Here is a 23,426-nt window from a genome sequence, read left to right on the forward strand (position 1 = left end):
CACTGATTTTTAAATACAACACACTGAGCAAGACGATGATAAAATATATAAAAATCACCAACACGTAAGCTTCAACACACTGTGTCTGAAAGGAGAAGGAATGGAAAGCTTTGCACAATGTGTTGTTGTGTTTAGTTTGAGAATACGGAGACCTGATAGAATAGTTAATTTTTAAATGAAGTTGGTTAAAAGCAAACTTGTACTCACATCAACGGCTACAGTTAGTCATTCACTTTGATCAACTATTCTGCTGTCTTTCCTGATCTAGTTGCTAGCGTATGTGGTTTGGTGACGTGATCCCGGGTTCGATTTCTGGTGGGAGAGCACAAGAATTTAATTTTGCATTCATTCATTTTCAATTAATTTTTCGTCTCCTTTAGCCTAAAAGACATAAAACTATTTCTTTGTAAAAATTCTTACGCATTCGATCTTATTATAAAAATAAAGATTTAGAATCAAACTTTTGATTTTAAGTTAAAAAAAAAAGTTATCATTGGAAGAAAGACTTAAGACTCTACAAAAGAAATTATTCCAAAGTGTTAGGTCATCAACTTTTTATTGAACATTAATAGGATAAATAGTTACTAAAATTACACTTTGCAAAACTGGCTGCATTAGAGCGCAACAACACTCAAAACGGGCAGTATTTAAATAAATCCTAATATCGTAAATGTGTAGGTAATATTTCATTCAGTTTCAAACGAGTTGCAAAAAGTTTTCAGGAAGCATAATTTTAACACATTAGACCCTCCAAAAAGCATCCACATATGTCTGTATGACGTTTCGTGTATATTCCAAGACACGTATACCAAAAAGGAGAATACACACAACAGACGGAAAGAACATATCCGGAATGGCAAATACAGTGATGCTTCAACATCAGGTCTTTGAAAATATCCGAAAAATACAAAGCATAACCGATAAAAGTGAAGTTAATCGAGAAAAATTTTCATAAAAATTATTATAATGACAGTCGTGAGAAGTTTTTCATCCGATCGAGATCAAAATTAAACTTGGACATGAACATTTTGGCTGAGTTGGAATAACATCATTTTGACACTTTCGGCGTATCACGAACCGCTGAAGAAGCAGCACATAAAATGTGTATTATGTAGAGTAGCTAAATGTTTTTATTTAATAGTGTAAACATGTAATTACCATACATCCCATTCCTCCTTTAAAAAAAAAAAAAAAAAAAAAAAAAAAAAAAAAAAAAAAAAAACTTTCAATGCCTCTGACAATGCAGACAGCTTTGGTGAAAATTCGACATTTAACATTATTTTCCAAACAATTATGAACTACTAACTCCTTCAAAAGCCTAACAGTAATAGGGAAGTATCTTCCCGGTGTGATAATATAGTATTTTTATACGCTTAAGTTCAAATATTGGGGTAATGCTTTTGTAGTGCTATTCTTTATATTTCTCATTAAATGTCTTTACATTTTTCGTTCTTTAAGTGATTATTTTTTACTTGAAATTGAATATTCATTTCAGGTACTCATTTGATCTTGACTTAATTTGGCATGTAGATAAATTAGATCGCGACATGTGCAGTACAGTTATGAAATATACGAGTTCCGAGTTACATTTGAGTTTTCAATTTAATCAGTATTTTCGAAAAATGTGACAGTTCAAGGTATTGTACAAGAAATTCTATACAGATCGAAATTAAGGGGAAAAGGTGAATCCAAATTGGAAAAAAAAAAAATCATAAAGTACGTGAATATTCCTTATGAATATTTATTGTAATTTCTAATTTATTTAATCTTTTGTTTATTTTACAACGGTCGGTCTTGTTTCTGGTTGTTCTGTATAAGTAATATCTATTTGTCACGTGTTACGTGGTTTTCCATGTCACAGGAAAGAAAGAAAGGGGAAAAGAGAGTTTAGCATTAGTTACTTATTCAAAAGCTTACAAAATATCTCACCGCTCTTATTGAAATTCAACTCTAGATTCGTTGACATAAGAAAATAAATTGAAAGAGGACTTTTTTCAATATTGGTTCTCCCCATAGCAGAACTTGCCGCGATCTTCGATATGATCACAGAAAACCTGCCGCGCCTATGCGGAATAATTACCATGTAACGCTGTAATGAAAATATGATAGTGTCATCTTAATTTTTTTATTTTGGAATTGCTGCAGAAAATTTTTAACTTACTAAAGCTCATCGCAGAAAGACAAAGAAAGTTCTGCCATCGGGTTGGTTCTCTTTGTAAAGTATAATTTGTTCAACATTCTCGCCTTTAATGTTTAATGATGGATGATACACGATGCATATTTAATATTTAAAAAGATAAAATCTAACCTTGCATCCTTGTAATAAATTGTGACATACTGTTTCGACGCTTCTCTCTTTTTTAACCTCTGTTAGGCTTGTGACATGTTGGTGGAATTTTCATTCTGGAAAATCTTATCACTCAGATGAAGTCCCTCTTAAAATTAAATCATACCCAAATTCATCCCACAATTCGAAGTTATGAAGGACAAAATTTGCTGCATTTCTCGTCTTAAATAACAGTTACATAAGATAATTGTTTTATTGTTAGTGCTATGATTTACACATCAACATCTTAAAATAACTATTGTATTTTATATTTGCTACTTTATTTGGACAATGAACTTCCTACAATTAAGACTATTTATATTTACTAGTATAATACGATCATATTTGCAGTACACTAGGTCACTTGTAAAACGCTTTTCTGCGGTGGAAGTGTTCTTTAAGAGGAACGTTTCAGCAGTTTGTCCATCATAACTTTTTATAAATTTGCACACGATTTAAGTTTTAGATTCATTTTATTTGACTTGACAGGATTTTCCAGAATGAAAAATTCCATCAACATGTCATATGTTTATGAGCTCAACTGAAAAACTCACACTGAAGAAGAGGCGAGCAAAACCTTGAAACAGTATGTGCTATATATATGCTGATAGGTGCTCTAAGATTCATAACTAAAATAAGAACGTTTGCACCTTGTGTGACACAAAGTAACAACGTTTCTATTTAGTATGTGTTATAATTTATGATGATGTAAGGTAAGATATTATCTTTTTAAATACCTCTTAATGTTACTTTGTGATCAGATACGGTCCAGAAGTCAGATGTTGATGACTGGAAACACAAAGTACGGCATATCACTGTACTACAGGGTGTCTACCTGTGCCGATAATTCATAAAAGGGGTTAAACCTTTTCCAGGAATCATGTTATTAGTTTGAATCATTCGAAATCATTTGTAATGAGAGTTTTACTTAACCGTTTGCATTGGATAAAATTTGTACATGGCGTGTGCAGGTGTTGGATGACAGAAGAAAAGAAAAGTAATGTAAGTATATTGTTTACATGCAAATTACGTGTAAACTTGAAACTATTAGATGGTGTAGCAAGCATTGCGTAGACAGGGCATTGAAATTCCATTAAATTAATCAGAATAATTTTACTTAAATTCTGCTTAGTTTGTTGTCAATCGTGACCCTACCAACTGAATAATTCTGTTCGGTGTATATCTAAAAAAATTTTGTTAGTCACCAGTAGACACCCTGAAATAATTCAGTGCTAATGCGTGCTTCGTGTGATTCCTTTTAATGTAACTTTAACTTGAGAATTACTTATAGCTGTACAAACTGACTGTACTTTCCTGAATATAGTTCTTAATTATTTATATAATGGAAGGAATTAAGAATAACGACACGATATTATAAGAATAATTGTATAACAAGAGAGAGGAAACTTGAATTGAATTTGCCATGAGAAATTTCTCAGTCAACCCTCTTGTTACGTTGCTGTCAGTTTATAAAAGTTTAAAGAGCCTATTAAAATGTATTAATGTGTATTTACAAGTCAAATATATTAGCATATATAAATGAGCAGATACGGAAGGGAAATTTAACAAATAGGCAAGTAATGTATTACTGATGTTGATTTCAAGAGTTTTGTAATGATATATGTATGAAATAAGCCTATATTTGAGTTGTGTGTGTACATGTATATTGTACCATCTTTCGTTTAATGTTACGTATTAGAGCTTATTAGTTGAAGTATATCAGGGTGTTTACTGGTTTAAGTTCGTTGTTCAACATTGATTGATTGATTTGTGTTTTCGTCCCTTATCAGCAGTGAGGCTATATAAGACTATATCTACAATGTGAGCTGAATGGATGTTTGTTCACACGGAATCAAACCCGGGACCTCCTGCATCAAAGCCATGCGCGCTAGCCACTAGACCGGGAAGGAGGTCTTGCTTAGCATTGAGGTTTTGAAATTCTTAATAGTATTACTGATTATTCTGTCAGAAATATTCTGTATGATCATATGTCCAATTCTCAATATATTTCGTAAAAGAGTTGTTTGAAATTGGTAGAAGAAACTATTACGAAATGTATGGAAGATCAACAATGCGAAATCTAAATTAAACATTATCATAATGTTAGAGATTTGGAGGAAAAGCTGTGGTGGTCATGAAATAAAAATGAACACTGAAAAGACGAATGTAGCAATCACTGGAAGAAAAACATGTGCCCACTACAAGTTGGGGAAAGGAAGTAAACAAATTACAATTTAAAACGACAAAAGACCTACGTACCTAAGTATCCTTGTGCTAATTTTAATACAAACTGTTTCAAGGCTTCGCTGGTCCCTTCCTCAGTGAGTAAATATTCTACGTTGCTAAACCAATGACATGTAGTGTTTTTTTCACTCTTGAGAATCCCATAGCTCGAATAAGATGAAGTTACACCATTACATTCCACACTTTTAAGTAGTTGATTGGACAAAATTAATGAAACGTTCCTCTTCTAAAACCGTTATTAGGTAGAAAAATGGGTGATATCAATAAAAACAAGTAACTACTCCTGAGAAGTCCTGCTCGAGAATCGGAGTAACTACACCTGGAGTAATCTCCTCCCTCAATTTCGTATCAATAAAACAAGCCGCTACTCAGGTCTAGTCTGCTCCAGATTTATGAACGTTTACTCGCGCTTCCTCTGCACGTAGCACTGAGTCGTATCAATAAAAGAAGTGATTACTCATTTCTCCCATTCATCGCGCAGTCATTTCGTTGTTTCTAACCTATGGCGTAGTATCTTAAAAGCCATGAAACAGGCAAGTAGCAACGATAGCTTCAATCAAAGTGCATTTGTGGATATTGTAAAAGAGTTTCCAGTGGTACTTTCAAAGTCACAGCTACCAGAAAGTAAACGAAGGAAAGGCGAAACTTTAAAGATAATTACAGTGAAATGCAACGAAATATCAAATACATTTACGACTGAGACACAAATTCAAAAGAGAATCTTTAATATTCGAGCGAGAATAAAACAAAAATAAAAAAGAAGAAAAAATTAAAAAAATAAAAAAAAAAACGGGAAAGAAGAAAGTAATACTGAAACCATGGGAATGAACCTATTTGAGCTGATGGATGTTGATTGGAATCCAGCAATATCAAGATTAACACGACAAGCGCATATCACGTGTTGTCCAAGGTCTTTGTAGATTGTTTGGCTTTAAGAACGAAATCAGACACTTGGCTCCTTTGTTTTCTTTTTAAAAAAGTCCAGCCACCCACGTCATAAATCACGTCCATCTGATTGCGTTTTCCACACCATACGTGTCCCCTTTCGCCTTGACATAAACAAAATACATTCTCATGTATACACCCTTTCTATCAACGTTGAGTTGAGTTGATTATTAGTTTAACGTCCTTTTCAGTAGCGTGCCTATATGAGACAGAACCCACTGATTAACGTGGAATCCAAACCACATGAGCTCTTGCCGGGAATCGAACGCGGGTCTCGTATGCCAAAGACATGTACGCTGACCGCTTAGCCACGAAATAGCTCTTCCTATTAACGTATTACTCTCTAAAATACTAGGTTTCTTTAATGCCACTTGTGTATAGTCAAGTGCTCCGATAGCACCCGGAAATGTATATTGTTCTTGCCACTCTGCCTTTGCTGTTTGTATATTACGCACACTTCCGGAAACAATCCATTTTCAGGTAGTCATAGACAGTACTTTGAGCCACACCAGAATCCCCTGACATTCCGACCTGGAATCCCGGATCACTCACGTAACGCAAGAAAACCAAGGACACCGATTTCTCTGTAAATTTGGGGGGGGGGAGGATGCGGATACAGAAGGTATATATATCAGGATTTTAAGACAAATTGCACTCTAATTATGCCAAATATTGTATATTCATAAATACAATAGGAGGCCCACATGAGCTTTGGGGGGCCCGGCCCCCCACAGGATTGGCGCCCTTGAAGAAAACGCGCATCTTTTCATCATTACGTAGTCCACCACCCCGAATTTCGGTTGATACTCCTTAAAAAATGTTGTGCTAATCACTACATTTTCTTTCATAAACTTATAATGCTTTTTGTAATCTCCATTTCCAACATTTCTATGCAGTTTATAAGTTTTTCTACGTAGTAAAACAATCATATACTCTGTCATATTTCGCACGGAGTCACCTATTTAGCTTGCTCCATAAATTTGGAGAAGTTACTAGCATCACAGAGGAGTCTTTGATTTTTATTGATATCAAACGCGGAGTAGTTACTCGGCTCGAGAATAGAGGTGTGGTTACTTCAAAAGGGCGGGGCTTCTCCGAGGTCAGCCGAGGCGACTAGTGCTCAGTTCTCTTTTTATTGATACCAATGCGAGTAACTACTTCAAAATTGGGCGTAATGAGTAACTTCTCCGTTTTATTGATATCACCCAATGTTTAACGACTGTTTACTCTCTTGGAAAATGCATCAATTATAATTATTGAAAGTCAAAATTGTAGAAAGGCCTCTCACATCATTAACATTCACTCGTGTCTTGCAAAACTCATTTCGAAAGCTGCAAAAGAAATGATGTACTAAATGCACAACTGTTACAGGAATCTGTTTTTATCCAGCAGATTTAGATTCTTTGATTAAGGAATATGTATCAGATTAGTAGGTCTGTTGGGAATTGATCAAAGTATCAAAATCATCGCTCTTTATCGATATTTTTATGCGACAAAATAACTCTAAAATAAATCCTCCAATAATATTACTAAACTAAATTGAACTCTGGGCCTAACAGCCCTGAGGGACTAGGACCTATACCACCTGTCTTATGGCATTATTGTCTTTAGGGCAATGTGTGATCAGCACATCGGCTCCCCCCACCGTTAATGCTAGCTTTCTAGACCGGAGTTCGATACTTCTTTTCATCTAGTAGCTCCCTAATTGTCCTCACGACGTTGGATGTACACCGCTGTGCCAATACCGTTTGATGAGTACGAACGCTCACCTACCTTTCCTTGGATCAGACTGCTTGACCTTGTTGATATCATGAGAAGCGGCTAGTGCATTGGCCCTCCAATAATATTATGCAGTATAAATTGATTTCACGCTTTATCTGTGTTTGTCTACTCTGCAGCCGTTTTCCGAAAGGTTTCTTTTCATTTTCCTGTTCTTGTATTTCTCGTATTTACTGAGTATAGTTCTGTAGCTGGACATCACAAAAAACGGTAAATAACTACTAGATATTTGAAATTAGTTGTCAAGAAGAATGGAGAAAATTATCTCGGTAATGGAGGTAACCAATGGGGCAGTATTGGAAACAGAAGCAGGATAAAATATTATTAGAGACAATTAAACAAATAGCTGGATAAACACTAAGAAGAAATTGTCTGGAGAAACATGTTAAACAGAAATTATCTGGAGAAACAGATATTGACTAAAATAATACGGGGAGTATAGTAGAAAGATTACAATTGATAGACGATTCCCAAGTGCTGAATCGGATAACTCCTGCGTCAGAACCAAGAGATCAGAGAAAAGTCATTGTCCATGAAGCTTCAGTTCGTGACAAGTAGTAAGTCAGTGCTAACAGAATAGTACTTACGCCGTTGGCGGGAAAGACCGGGTTCGATTCCTGGTGGTAGTTCGTGTAGTAGTTCGGATCCCACGTTAAACTGTAGAAGTGACGCTTAACTATTATCCAGCCTAGAGGATGGATGACGTTGAGAGGCAATGCGCATACTATAAATCATCCAGTTAAACTTGTACTGTTTGCTTTGTCATAGGCCTCTGGGAACTATCATCTCATTGATGTCTTAAAGCAACTATAAAACCAGCACACTGTTGTAATTATGTGCAAGAGTTCCATCGCCCTGATGCAACTTTCCTCCTCCCCCTTCCCCGTAGTAACAGCAGTTGAGTGTTTAGCTTTTAGTGGAATAAGGTCTGTAAGCTGTGACAATTTAATAATAACGTGTCCATGTATGATTCTTTTTCCTAAAGCAACATACTTCTAAGAAGATTGATGTTGGCAATATATTTTTTTACTGAAGCAAGTTCACTTTCGTTGGAACATTGATCTAGATTCTTGAATGTTAATGGAGTGACACACAGAGATCGAACTGCTGTATTGGCGTGGACTCGAACTCCAATCTCCCACTTGTTACATCAATATTCCACCAATGGGAGCCACTGAAATATGACTAAAGCATCCTACCGTCATGAGCTCAGTAGTCATATTTCTTTGTAATTCCATCCTCCTTTTGTTCCTGCTGGTATTGAGTACAAGTATAATGAAATAAGTGATTAAGTTATTTTGTAGTCGTATATTCTTTCATGTAAAAAGTTAATACATAAAAGGAGAGACTTAAATTCGTTATTTGGTTGGTTGGATTTGAGTTGAACATCCCTTTCAGTTCTAAGATTGTTTTACCTGCTTTTAAGACGGAATCTGAACCACCGTAATTTCAAATTTCAAGGCCGTGATTTGAACTCGTGACTGTGCACCAAAGGCCCACGCACAACCACTAGAACAGATAGGGCAGAATTTGTTAATATCGCCGATATTTTTCTATTGAATTCATGACGCTCTCAGAAATTTTACTAAGTAGTTTATTTTCACTTGGTTCTATGATAATAAATAAGGCTCACACTACCTGGTCACGTTTTGAATTTCAAGTAGTAGTTCCATAACTGGACTGGATATACATCTAAAAGTTCCTGTTAAGACCGATTTAATGTGTTTCCAGTGAATTTGTACCCTTTTGCCTTCTGTATGCTTGTACTCTTTGTCTTCATAACATTAGTTATGAACAAGGCTGAGGGATGAGCTGAAAGCTAAACAGGAATCAGTATTCAGTGTAAGTAAAATTATTTTTAATAACTTCTATTCAAAGAAATTACTGGACACATATTATCCAGTTCAAAAGATCAATCTCTTTATGTGAAGCATCCAGTAACGCGTATTTTCGCAGACAGTTTCGGAGTAGTACTCACTCCTTGTCGGTGCAGATGGTGAAATTTCGGTAGCTCCCTTATGGTTATGCTGTTAGCGTACGCTTGTGGCGTGGAGGACTCGGGTTCGATTCCCGGTGGGTGCTCATCTGGCTTGAATCCGACGTTAAGCTGTGGGTCAACGTCTCATGTAACCTCAGTGCTGAAAAGGACGCTAAACATCAATCCAACCAAGTATTGTACTCTTCTTAGTTGGAAATTACTGTAAACCAAAAAGTAGTAATAATATTTTGTAGCTAGAAAATAATGTCTTAAAATTTCCACGAATGATTCGTACAGCTATACGCTTCCACATCCTTGTTCCTGATCAAAATTTTTCAAACTGAGAACAAATAGAAAACTGATTTGGGTGTAACTAGTTCTGGATAAACGTATGTGCGAAATCATTGAGAATTGGACGTATGTTCATAGGCATTTTTTTTTTTTCTCCGTATAATCTGTACTGTTACCACCAGATACTATTCTACTGAAATTCCGATGTACCCGTTTAAATCCATAAATATTACACATGTTTTTTTATTTATTTATTTTTATTCCTTAGATAAAATAAGTAATGCTTGAAAGCTTACTTATCAGTGCATAAACTGTTATTTTCCTGCTTCTTTCTATGATACTTAATATTGTTTTCTTTTCTATTCTAGGACCACTGAAAGACAAAGAGATTTTCATGGACAACCCTGGCTGAGGACTTTGCGTGATAGCAACTGAAGAAATTATTGGTGTATACTTAATATATACGTCTTTGTAAAGTTATTATATATATATAAAATTATTGCCTCAGTGTATACATATTGTTAAGTTTTTCCAGTGACAAACATGAGTGGGGAAGAGAAAAGTAAGGATTATGTTACTTTAGAGAAGTTAAAACAGAGAGAACAAGAACGGGTACAAGAACAAGAAAAGAAACGACAAGAAAGAGCACAGGCTTCAGTAAACCCTCAAATTACAGACTTTCTAGAAACATTTGCAGCTAAAAAGGTAGAAATTGAGAGAGATTTTAAAGCGGTGACTTCAATGGAGAAAAGCAATATTCCAGATCATTTTGACAAGATTTGTAAAGACATGCATGTGTTGCAAAAATTCTTGTCCGATTCCACTTTGTTCCTACCACAGTATGAGATTAGGAAAGCCCAAGAAGACATACAAAAGTTACAGCAAGCTTATCAAGAATTAGAAGACTCGTATTTACCCAAAAAGAAGTTTGGTTTTAAAGGAAAGAAAACGAAACCACACAAACCAGCGGAACAGGAAGAAAAAGATGCCGTGGATTCTGTAACGAACCAACATGGAGACCATCATTTTATCCAAAGTGATATTGATTGCGGGTTTGTGAACAAAGAAAATGAAAAATTATTTCTGTTAAATGAACAGTTGTTTCAGAAAGATGTTGCACTGTCCAGGCTAACAAATTGTATAGTAAAATTATTCGGTTCTCCATCTACCGTTCATATATCAGGTTTAAGTAATTGTAAAGTTTTGACAGGGCCTGTAATGACTTCGGTATTCGTAGAGAACTGTAACAATTGTGTTATCTCAGTTCCTTGTCAGCAGCTTCGTGTCCACCTAACTAAGAACTGTGATTTCTATCTGCATGTAACCAGTAGAGCTATAATTGAGGATTGTACAGCTGTGCGATTTGCACCTTTCACGTGGAAATATGATGGTATTAATGATCATTTCGAAGCTGCTGGGTTGAGTGGTACCAAAAATAACTGGGAAGCGGTAGATGACTTTAATTGGTTGGCCACTGATAAGCCATCTCCTAATTGGTCCATTATTGCAGAATCTGAAAGACAAACTGACTGGGAGTAAACTTGATTTAAAACAAGGGTTTGTTTGTTTCAAAATTGTTGTTCACGTTTCTTTATTATTGCTTGTGATATTAATTTTTGTAACAAATAATTCAGTGTTTTAAATCTACTACGTAGATTGTCGAAAAAAATGTATTTGCTTAATGCTTATATTGTATAAACGAAGATTTACTATTGCTATTAATATTTGTAAAACAAATTATGATATAGCTTTAACATTGCTTTAAAACAATTAATTGTCGCATAGACACAAATGTAAAATACTTGTATTATTCCATGTACTTAGGTACAAAATTGATAAAAATTCCAAAATGAAAATAAAATTTTTATACTAAAATTTCATCCATTTTTCTTGTTAATCACTAAACACTGATTTCTAAACGAACGTGTCTGTTCTGTTCACGTTTTTTGCTTATTTCTTGTAGACCAAGTTAAAGTAGTTGCACAGCACATAAATAAATAGGCAGGCTTGTGTATGGTACAATGATTGGCTCGAGTCAATTATTACAACTTCTTTTCGCCTGGTGTTTTATGTGAAACCTTAATGGAATTGTTTCCCAGCTGTCGATCTTTCGTTTTAATACTTTTCTCAACTTGACAATTGGTTCTCCACGTGGTTCCCGGAAACCTCGCAACAGTAAGCAAAGAACGCTCCCAGAACCATCCCAATATATTGCAGGAGGAAAATCTCATTTATAATGCTTGTGACCCTCCACTCCTTCGATTCTGAAAACTTAGCCAGATGGAATGTTAAACAATGCTAAAATGATCAGAACTAAAAGAGAGAGAGAAAAGAGAAAAGCTTTTAATATCTTGATGTGCAGATTCTTTTCCGGAGCATAGTACACGCTGAGCAATTTATCTTACACCCTTTAATTCACCTTCAAGTAATAAAACCATCAAGGAAGTGTTATTCTCTGTTCTAGCCCATAAGTCAATAAGAACTAAATTTCAACTTCAACGTTCTTATGTAAACATCAGAACGAAAGAGATCAGCTTTCCTTTCATTTCTCCTACACTTGCCATGTGAATAACTTCTGACAATAAATTACCTTCAGTAAGATATTCAAAATGCAGTAGTATTACTTAGGCGCTCTTGCAAACAATAAGATCACCACATATTGAAGTTGTGAAGTTTTATTAAGCAGGTTGATTAATTGACTCATTAACTTAATATACGTGACCGTTTCCTCCCAGATTATCATTCCACCAATTATTCCATCATGATTCACTTGCCTTAATCATCGTCTCCCTTAGCCTAAAGGGCATATTCGTGTGACGTTAAATTGAAAGATTTCACTTTTTTCATTAACTTAATTTTCAGTTAATATAGTAAAGTTCGATAACGTAGGTAGAATGCTTTCTTCTTCAACGTACGATATGACTGTAACGTACGTCGCTGCTGTACAACACAGCTGATGAGTAATTAGTAAATTGGTGCACTAGTAATTTCACTGAAATACACTATAGTTTATGACGTTGAGTCGTGTGAGGAGAGCTTGTTACAATTTTTACTTCGAAGGATTTTATGCAAAGAAATTGCCGATACATTACAATAATTTTAATACAGTAATTATTGTAATCGTAGTAATAGACCAAGTCGACTGAGGAAGTACTTCACACGGAGTATAGAGTGTAATATTTCCACTATCGCACGCACAGTGAAAGGAACAAAATTAATAGGCATTCACTCGAGTAATAGAAGAAAGGCATACGCTCCAATAACAGAATAGCAACCACATTGCAATTCGAGGTAGCACATGATTTAATATATCAAATACAACGGAACAATCAAGGCTCAAAATACATCCCCAAACACAGAAGAATCATCGTAAAATGACAAATACATTGCAGGTCTCAAGTTATAACACCTTAGCAATACTTCGACTGTGACATTTTTCACTATTGCACCCACTTAACTATTTAGTATTATTAAATATTTTGCCTGTTAGCAGGTACTGGGACTAGTGAGTTTTTTCTTCTTCTTAGGTTCGGGCCTGGAAATGTTTCCACGTTTTTCCATCTTCAGCTTCCTCTTTTAACTCCCAGTGTTTTCTTATATTTTTCAAATCATCGATCGTTGTGGTCTACTCGCTTTCCTTCCATCTCTTTTTCTTTGGTAGTGTGAAGGAGACAATTTCTTCTCAAGGTGTGTCCAACCCAGTTGATCTTGGCCTTCCTACGAAGGATACTGGCGTCACCTCTGATGCGTGGGGTCCCTGGTTCGATCCCAGCTCCTGCCAAACACCGCGTGCCTGGGTTCCCTCGGGCTCTCCTGTTTCCTCCCACTTCCTTTAACCCACCATTTCATTTATTTTCATCATCACCGTCTCCCTTTAGCCTACATGGCATAACCGTGGAACGTAAAACTGAAATATTTCATTTCCTGTTTAGTTGTTATAGTTTGTATGTATTGCACTTTAAATAAAATGTAGTAAATTATTTTTAAAAAAAATGTAATACAGGCGTAATCTATTGTTCAAATGCTTGATCATTCCTGACCTTCATTGCTTGACACCTTGATATTTGCACACGTTAGTTATATCGATAGTAATATGGTCAGGTTTTCATGCGTGTATAATAGGCAAGTATGTACATTCATGTCCAAAATGATTGTCGCATATGTATAACTGTCTTCTTGTAAGAATATAATTTGATAATAATTATGAAGGGTACTTTTAATACTGATACTATGTGTATAATCGGGAAATACATATTTGTGGTAAATTTCATAGGAAAATAATTATAAATACGAAAATTAGAATGAGTAAAACAAAATGTTGCTAAATGAACAAGAAAGTTTAATTTTCGTTTTATTGTTCTTATTTACTGCTCTATTGACATGAAATTTGCCACATATATGTCCTTGCCAATTATACACATACTAACATTATAAGAAATACCGGGCAAATTCATTATCAAATTATATTCTTACAACAACACATTTATAGACATGCGACAATAATTTTGGACATGAGTGTACATAAATATGAAAAATTATAATACTTCACATTATAACTTTTACATACATTACAGTGGAAAAATACTGTAGATTAATCCCAGTTGTCACTGCGTGAAGAAGATTGAATGTAACGGAACAGACAGAAATAGCCACCAAAGGTAGCAGTCTCATATTCGAAGTCTATCATGGTTAATATATTAATAGCGCAATCAGTCATTTCAAACTGTTGGGCCTGTGCCAAAGAAATCAGATTTAACCAACACCTTCTTACTCGCGTGAGAATCTGACATAAACCAATCAGATATTAAACATCAGCTCTTCCTCCAGGGAACCTGTTCCACAAAAAAGTACTAGTCTTATATTACTAAACTTTTAAGTTTCAGAGAGCAAGTGGAAGATAAATGACATAAGTACTTTGTGTAGTTATGTGTAAAAGTATTTTTACGTATATAATTTCATGGTCTGTGTAGTCCAATAGTTAGTTAGTTCCTGATTTATGCAAACGGTCCTGAAACAGTCTGCAGCGTGTTTCGTACAGCTCATGACGTGTAGCATTGTCTAGTAACTCACTAACTGGCTCTCAAAAGTAGAATTCAGAAATCTAATACTGCTTCTTATTTCAAATGTTTACTTATATCGGAAATTTCTTACGTAAGTATGAATTTATAAGTTTGGAACTATCAGAGTAATAATATAAGTACTTTCAACCATGTCTGTAGCTGACAAGAGGAAAGGCATAATGCAAGTAAGATTGACAGATTACCCCCACTCAAATATAAGTGCTTCGAAAAAATTTTTGCAGTTGGTGAACGATGAAAGAAGGTGTGGTTGTTAGAGTAACAAAAACGACAAGTTCATTCTTTGTTAGTGAAATCGGCTGGAGCCACTATCGTTTAGCAGAATTACAGTTTTACAGTTGTTATTCGTTAACCTGTAACGTGAGAAATTCAGTAAATTTTGTGGAACTTTTTTTTTTTATTGGGGGGCGAGGGGCAGTTCATAAAGTAACTTACTACGTAATGCTGAGAACAGATTAGCTGCATTGACATTGAATCAATTACCGCTTTTTTTTACTGAACTATTTCTACTATTGTAAGAACTTTTAGTAGCAGTGTTGAACGCTTTGAAAGTTGCTAGCAGAATTTATATAAGAACCCCCTTCTGAATGTACTATACAACAAAATCATGAGATTTTTAGACTGAACTTTTTGTTAGCTCTAAAGATATATAAAGATACATACGTCAGCTATCTACTTATAACAAAGTTGCGCTCAAGACCCTTGCATTGGGAAGTATGATTATATTCAGAACTTTACATGAAATGCATAGTAATATCCCAACACAGAATAGTGCCCCAATACAGGTCAAAGGAATCTAGATTGAAATCATTTTAAACATCAACATGTCTCAATATTATATAAATAAACATAATAATCACAGAGTATCTCAGATCAAATTAAAACCACACTTAGTCTGATAATATTTAAATCTAAACCTTCCCAACATTCTCCCCGCGCTTATAAATTAATACTATATGAATAGCTCCAACGCTCCAGAGACTTTCGCAATTGACCGAACCGTTTGACTGCTCCTTCTGCCACTCTCTTCTAAGGATGTTCTTTTTCACTTGATTATCTTTATGATCTGGGTTGAATCTTCTGTCCATTCCCTGTTTTTATTCTTCATCTTTTTACTATTGCTTACCACTTCGTAGAAGTTTGGGTGGTATATATGTCAAGGGAAATTCATCTGCTGGAACAACTTCATCATTCCATTTAATTATACTTGGAAAATATTGGTGTTAATTCTGTTTAGCAAGGAATCTTTATATAAATTTAGACAAGTTACTCCCATGATTACGGACCCAAACTAATATTGCCTTCTTTTCCTCAGTAACTGGTACTGATTTAATTCTCGACAAGTCGTTTTTGGAAGATGCATTATACCAAGTGCGAGGCTTAAACGCAAATAACATAGAATTGAAAGACGTTTTTGACGTTTTTGGTTAAAGTGTGGATTAAGGCCTAATATATCTATTATGTTCCTAGATTAACCAGCTGAATGCATATCTCCCATTTTGTAAAAAATACTTTCCTTAGTGAACGTTTTATATCTTTTATTCCTCTTTCCACTAACCCATTACCAAGGAGGTGAAAATATGTAATTTCTCTTTTTCAACAGTATTCCTTGAATTCATTACTCTGGAAAGGGAGTCCATTGTCCGAAACCAGCACACTTGGAAACCCTATAATATGGAAAATGTTTCTAAACAATAAATAAATAAATAAATAATTTCTTGCCTTTAGTAGAGTGTACTTCCCAAATTCGTAACCATTTTAAAGATGCGTCTACCATTATTAAAATTATAAACTCAAATAATTGAAAGGGGGCCGCGGTGGCTCAGTGGTAGAGCGTTCACCTCTGGTGCTTGGGGTCCCGGGTTCGATCCCAGCCCCCGCCAAGTGAACTTTGTGGTGGACAAACACCGTGTGCGTGGGTTTTCTCGGGGTTCTCCCGTTTCCTCCCACTTTCTTCATTCCACCATTTCATTCATTACTCATCATCACCGTCTCCGCGGGACGTAAAATTCAAAGATTTCATTTCATTTCTTCAAATAATTGAAAGTGATCCACATGTAACCTCTCAAAAGAATTAGTAACATTTGGTCAAGGTTGAAAATGGGTCCTAGGTGGATCGTTAGTCACAGATTGACATACATCACAGTTCTATACTAAATGCCTAATACACGTTATCATATCTGGCCACTAAACTTCTGAAGCAGCTATTCGCATCATAACATGTAATCCTAGACATTGTGAATGTTGTCTTTTCAAGTATAATGGTCTAAATTTGCGTGGCATTATTAGGCACCTTTCCGAAAATACAATCATCGGAAATTTCTAACTGCCAGTGCTTGCGAAACAAAAAACTTTTATTCACATATGTATAAGTGTACTGGCAGTCTCTTGGGCCAACCTTTAAGTAACCAACAATGTACTTAGGATGTGTTCTGATACTTGAAATACCGGTACTGGAAATTTGTATCAGTATTGGAAATATTAAAAATGTACTCGAGATTATTGTGTAATATTGGACAAATGTAAAAATTTTAATGAGATTCTTCAAGATGGCAATTCCATGATGCGGATGTAGATGGTGATAGCTAACTGTCCAACCACTGAAAAAACTTGCCGCTGATGATATTAGAAAACTGTAACTGAAACGTAAAGCTGTGCTCCAGCGTGCAGAAGAAGAAGTATTTTATATGCAGTTTGTATTGACTTGTCAGAACAGTAGCACATCTAAATATGTATGCATGAAATTAAACATCCTACTCTTTGATATTTGTAATTAATTGGTCTTCTATTTAACAGTGTTTTCTGTATCAAATGTAATACAAATGTGAAAAGAAGTCTAATTATATACTAGTATGTAATATGGTAAACCAGGTGAGGAAAGGGCTGTGGAATAAGTGGAGGCCAACACCAAAAAGAAAAAAAAAAATTGAGTGGATTACGACAGGCATTTTGGGAGAAATAACGTCTAGAAAACAGTTACTGTTTTATATTTTGAACCCATTAGTTTCAGTGCATTCTTTCTGTTAGAATGTTGAAGAACACTTTGCTTTCTTAGCATATAGTATTTTACAGTCTGATAAATATCACAGTATACAATTGTATGTTGCACTTTTTTTTAAAAAAAAAAAAAATGTTCAGCGTAAAATACTGGAAATTTTTCTAGCAAGACACTGGAAATATCTAAGTGGACTCCAGTAAATAACCTTATTTGTTCTAGTTATTACATCATTGCGGGATTTCTGTACTACTTCATTAGATAGAATACTCGATTCAAATTAACTCACATTGTTGATCTGTCTTCTGTTCATCCGTGGAAACATGCAACGAAAGTCGTGAAAGTATATCTGCTACACAAACACTCTTGGTACAAAAATTTCAAAATCATAGTTTGCTAACGTCAAAAACCAGCACTTCAACCGAGGCGATGCTATTAGGTGGCGCTTTCACTCCAAAAATCATCGGACTGGCTGAGAGTCCGTTATTATTGTAAAATGTCTTTCAAGTAGAAACTTGTGAATTCCAAAAGCTACTGTTAACGCCTTCTCAAGTTCTTTTGTGCTGAGGAAAGAGTGGTCTAAGCGTATGGAACTGTCTATAGCCGTCCGTTAATATTCTTAAATAATACTGCCCCCACTCCTTCAGGTGAGGCATCTGTCATAAGCACTATTTTTTCTTCGATGTTTAGTGGGTGTAATATTTCTGCCTTTCTAATCATAACTTTCACTAAATTAAATTCGTGCTGATGGTGCCTGACACTCCCGTTTCGACTTTTTCTTTAATAGGCGATATAAAAAAAAAAAAAATGCGTACGACAACGAGGAAAGGTGTCGGTGATTAAAATTCACCATTCTGATAAAAGACTAATTGTAAAATATTTGTTGCTGGTGAAGTGTTCGGAAGAGAATCTAATTTATCTGCAGACGGTGAAATGCCTTGCTGTGAAATTTCATATTGTAAATATTTAGTATTTCTGACATTCTTGTCCACTTCAAATTGCAAATGAACCTGTTTTAAATCTAACAATATAATCCATTGTGCTCCGTTAAATTATTCGAAAAATCTTGTATCTTTGGCAATGGCTAGCTAACCAGTTCAGTTACTCCCATTCTCCTTCTGTACCATGACCATGGGCGTTGTCCAGTCAGAGTATTCTATCTTTTGTAAAATTCCTGCTATATCTCTCCTTTAATGGCATCTGTTAAAGCGTATAATGTATGAAACACTTTTCTGAAAATGGGAGTTGCATTTTGCGTAGTTAGAATTTAAACTTTATAACCTCTAATTGGCAAATTGATTGATTGAAAAAATGTGAGGGCAAACATCTTGAAAATATATGGAAGATATTTGTTCGTTTACCGATCTTCGCTTATATGACTTTGTTCAAATGCCACACGTGGTGAAAAAAAAAAAAAAAAAAATCTTATACATAGGTTTCTACCAATCTGGCGATATAATAAGCCAATATCTTTTACAACAAACGGTAAGATCCAATTGTAATCTTTTAGTAAAAGGTAGATCTAATCTGACCTTTTGTTTTAATGAAGACCCATCTTTCCCAAAACTTTTAACTCTAGTGCATACAATAGATGTGTTTAACGTTCGTATACGTGTTACTAATGGTTAACATAAAGTAAAGAAAAGGAAAAAAAAAAAGCAACGATCGAACAAGTTCAGCGCAAGAGTCCATCTACACTTTTGTGATTTACTGTATAGGGAATACACTTACGAATGAGGTAGTTTCTCCTAATATGGAAAGTTCAAGCTAGGGTAAACTAACTGATCCCCATGTGTATATTTCGTAAATACCGCTGAAAGTATTTTTCTCTACAAAATAACTTTTATATTGGCGTAATAACCTTTCTATAATCCTTAGAGATTAAAGTTAACAAAGTTTATCATTCAAACTACGAAAAACAGCAATAAGCATAAATTCAAGTTACCATTATAAAAATTATTTTGTAGAGAAAAATACTTTAAGCGGCGTTCATGCGAACACGTTTTTTGTACGTGATGCAACGTATGTATGAATATACAGAAAAGAATATGAACGCTAAGCTAAAAGAACAGATAAAGGAGTCCCAAGAGGACAAAGAGGCTATATCAGGTTTATCAAAACATCTACAAATTACCAAATATTTCGTACAAGATTTAAGAACTTTACATAGAAAAGGTAGTCGACCGTTTAAGTATCGACAAAATGTGCGCAGTATTCATTATTGCCACTGTTAACACATAAGAAAATCTTGTAATAAAAAAGACATAAGCCATTGTGTGCGCCTCTGAGATGAGTAACCAAATTTTGCACTCGAAAGATTGTTGACATCAGTAGGTAAGTGATTTCAGCTATTTCAATGTGTTCCATATGTGAGTAAGCAATTGTAATAATGACAAATTTTCTGCAACATTCACCCGTAGTACATCATTCGATTATTCATATTATAAAAACACAAAAGAATGCAATTGGCGCTGATAGTAACACACACACAAAAAAAAAAGGTAGCTTCAGTACGATAGCAACTGCAATATCATTACCTGCTGATATAGTCTAATGCGGCGTTTCTCAGGCTCTCTTCAAGTGAGGACCGCTTTCATTAGAATGTTTTACGTACCACGCTACTCTTATCATCTCCTTCCAAAGCAAGGATGTTATAAATAGAGGATCTGCCCATATGTATCTTCATCCTATTAAACCGATGAAGCCAAAAAACAACCGAGCATCGCCACGTCTGATTGGCTACTTCTGCCATCGTCTGATTGGCTACTTTCGTTTCCGCCATGATTGTTGGCTCAAAACATTGCGATCCTATTGGGCGGAGTAAGCAGAGTAGGGGTGGCGAAACTGTGACGTATGGCTTCAAGATTTTGTTGTAAGAGCAGATCCTCTATTTTATAAGATCCTTGTTCCAAAGCATTTTTTTAAACCACGTGTTAATACGTGCATACTTACATTTTTAAATAGTATTAATTGAAATGTAGAACATAGACTGAAAGTATTTGAGAACAAGATCCTGAGACGAATATTTCGACCCAAGAGGAACGGAAATGGGGAATAGCGGAAACTTCATAACGAGGAACTACATAATTTATACGGTTTACCAAACATTGTTAGGGTCATTAAGTCTAGGAGGCTTAGGTGGGCAGGTCATGTAGCTAGGATGGAAGAAAGTAGAAACGCTTCCAAAGTCTTGACTGGAAGACCAATCGGAAAACGACCTGATTTGTGCTACCGATGTTGTTGTCGTTATACGAGTTAGTTATAGAGTTGCATGTGAAAAGTTCCGGGCAGTAAGGGCATACTCTGCAAAAGGCTACTACGTGCAATCTGAACGTTCGAAAATTAATTGTCCATATTTCTTTGAAATGTCCTGAGAAGTAATACCTAACTGATCTGTGGCACCTTGTTTTCATGCATATGTTTATAGATTGCGTTCGTCTTTCCCTTAAAATAATACAGTTTCAAAATAAATTACTATTAGTTCGATTCAAAATGTACTAGCAAAAAAGATTCTGAGAAAACAAGCCGTTATTGAGTTCGCCTTTACTACCCGAAACGCGTCATATTATAACTTGCTAGGAACTATGAAAATGAATAAGTTCGAGAAATAAATCTTGAAAATTGAGAGAGATGGTGGTCAAAGACAATATAGTGAAATAATCAGGAGTTCCTTCGGTCTTGTGATGAGTAATTCCGGAATGAATGAAAGCATCGACTCTTAAGAAACCGGATTGACTTTGGAGGAATAAAAACGTGGATTCACTCAGAATAGTTGACGGATTGAATTGGTAGAGAATTCGGTTGACAGAACCAGATCACAGAATCAAATAATAGACGAGTGAACCCATATGATAGATTATGGACAGAGGCAATATTTCAGAACGGAGTTATTGTACTGGTATAACGAAGAAGCATATAATGAACCTACTGTGCATGTCTAGAAACAACCAACCTCGCTTCATTTGTGTGTCCCTTGTTTACATATAACTAATAAGAGCAAGACATCAGAAAGAAATGGAACTTTCTGTGCATGTCTCGAAACATGGTGGACTGAGGTGGCTCAGTGGTAGAGTGTTTACCTCTGGTGCGTGTGATCCCTGGTTCGATCTCAGCTCGCGCCAAGTGGATTTTGTTGTGGACAGATATCGTGTACTTAAGTTTTCTCGGGGTTCTCTCGTTTCCTCCCTTTCTTCATTTCTCATCATCACCGGCTCTTTTGGCCTAGCCGGCATAAGCGTAGGACGTAAAACTAAAAGATTTAATTTCATTTAATTTTCAAAACATAGTAATTTTTCCTTCTATCCCTTTCTCAGTTGCTAAAAGTGATTTGACTAGTTTTGCTGAAAGACGGAACCATGTGGAAACTTAGAATTTTTCAATTTATCGAAAACAAAGGATTCGATCCAAAGGGATCGATTCCGAAAAATGAGCCAAGCTGCCAATCACCTCTTGCGACTTAAACCAACAGAGATGACTTATATTTTAACGACAGTAAAGTTGTATTAGGACGTGACTTGAACAGAAGATCCGTAGGCAAATAAAAACAGATAAAGCTAAGTAAGCTGAAAGTGAAGGCAACATTTTAGAATTACAGTCTCTCATAATAATACATGAGTCCCATTTAAAACAAGCCAGTTCTCCCTTATTGTGCTAGATTGTGGCTTTAAAAGCAAATAGTGTGTTTGGGTTGTTCAAATAAAAATGAGACTTAGCTGTAGCATCATCGCTTCAATAAACACAGCATCGCTATATGGTGTTATTTGCCAGAAGTTCTGATAGTTGGGGATGGTGTTTACATGCTGTTTGAACGTAATGAAGCAAGTTAACCAATTATGGACGTGCAATGGACTCATCTCAACTTGGATAGCGTGCAGTTGTTCAGGTGTTGATGATAGGTGTTAACGGATCCGAAATTTATGGTCCACTATGGAGAATGCATATAGAATGAATGCTTGTCACACAGTAGATTGTTCAGTCGATATAATTGCTTCGGTAAAGATTATTTTGACGCTTCTGCTGGGTGATCCTCAACCACTCAGCTTTGATCTGTCATCAAATAGCTATTACCTCTTCGTACTTGTGAAAAAAGCTCTGGAAAGCCACTGTTAGTAAATGATGACGTCCGTGCAGTCGTTGAACACTGATTCCGCAGCCAACCGTGGACGTTCTTCTTATTCAGTCTAGTAATTAGCTGAGATAAACGTTAATATTCCAGCATTATAAGATCGAACATTCTCATAATAAATAACTAAACAATATGACCAGGGGTGCCCATCCCCCCCAAAGCTGATGGCGCACTCCCCCCCAAAACTAATAATCTCTTCCCTCCTCAAAACTCAAGTCCTCTAAAACAATTGCCCAGTGTAGCAGTAGTTTTTATAGTACTAGTAATTATTTTTGTTGTTGTTTTTATTTCCTGTAGTAGTATTATAGAATGCTTGTAGTAGTAGTAGGGGCAGTAGTAATTATAAAAATGGCATTACTTTTATTAGTAGTCTTGGTAGTGTACAATACTAAATATGTTCTATAAGGATATTGAAGGGTATAAAAACTTCTACACACTGTGTATGGCACAGGTATTCTTTTTTTACAATTAGTAGTATTATTTTTTTCTTTACAAAATATTGATATAATTCCCTTGCACATGAAAAGTAAGACGCAAGTTACAAGTTATTGAGTTTGATACCAAAAGAAAATGTTATCCTCGAAATTAGCCTACAAAAAGAAGTGATATCCAACAAAAAACATTCCTGTAAAAGAGCCAAGTACGAGTGGCCTTAAAAAGAATTG

At 35.3% G+C, this 23,426-nt stretch overlaps 2 protein-coding genes across 2 annotated transcripts in view; both read left to right on the top strand.

The window, feature by feature from the left end:
- Dus3 (Dihydrouridine synthase 3) overlaps positions 1-23,426 on the top strand; it is an 81,717-nt gene that overhangs the window by 10,102 nt on the left and 48,189 nt on the right. The window lies entirely within an intron of this gene.
- LOC145667779 (tubulin-specific chaperone C-like) lies at positions 10,107-11,102 on the top strand. The gene has a single exon (XM_081735218.1). It carries the CDS (start codon positions 10,107-10,109, stop codon positions 11,100-11,102), a length of 996 nt encoding a protein of 331 aa, XP_081591344.1.

Source organism: Thermobia domestica, chromosome 13, assembly GCF_964235325.1.
Source record: "Thermobia domestica chromosome 13, izTheDome1.hap1.1, whole genome shotgun sequence".
Lineage (NCBI taxonomy): Eukaryota > Metazoa > Arthropoda > Insecta > Zygentoma > Lepismatidae > Thermobia > Thermobia domestica.

What these genes read in the sequence shown, in the direction of transcription:
- LOC145667779 (XM_081735218.1), top strand. Translation starts at nt 10,107, where the DNA reads ATGAGTGGGGAAGAGAAAAGTAAGGATTATGTTACTTTAGAGAAGTTA.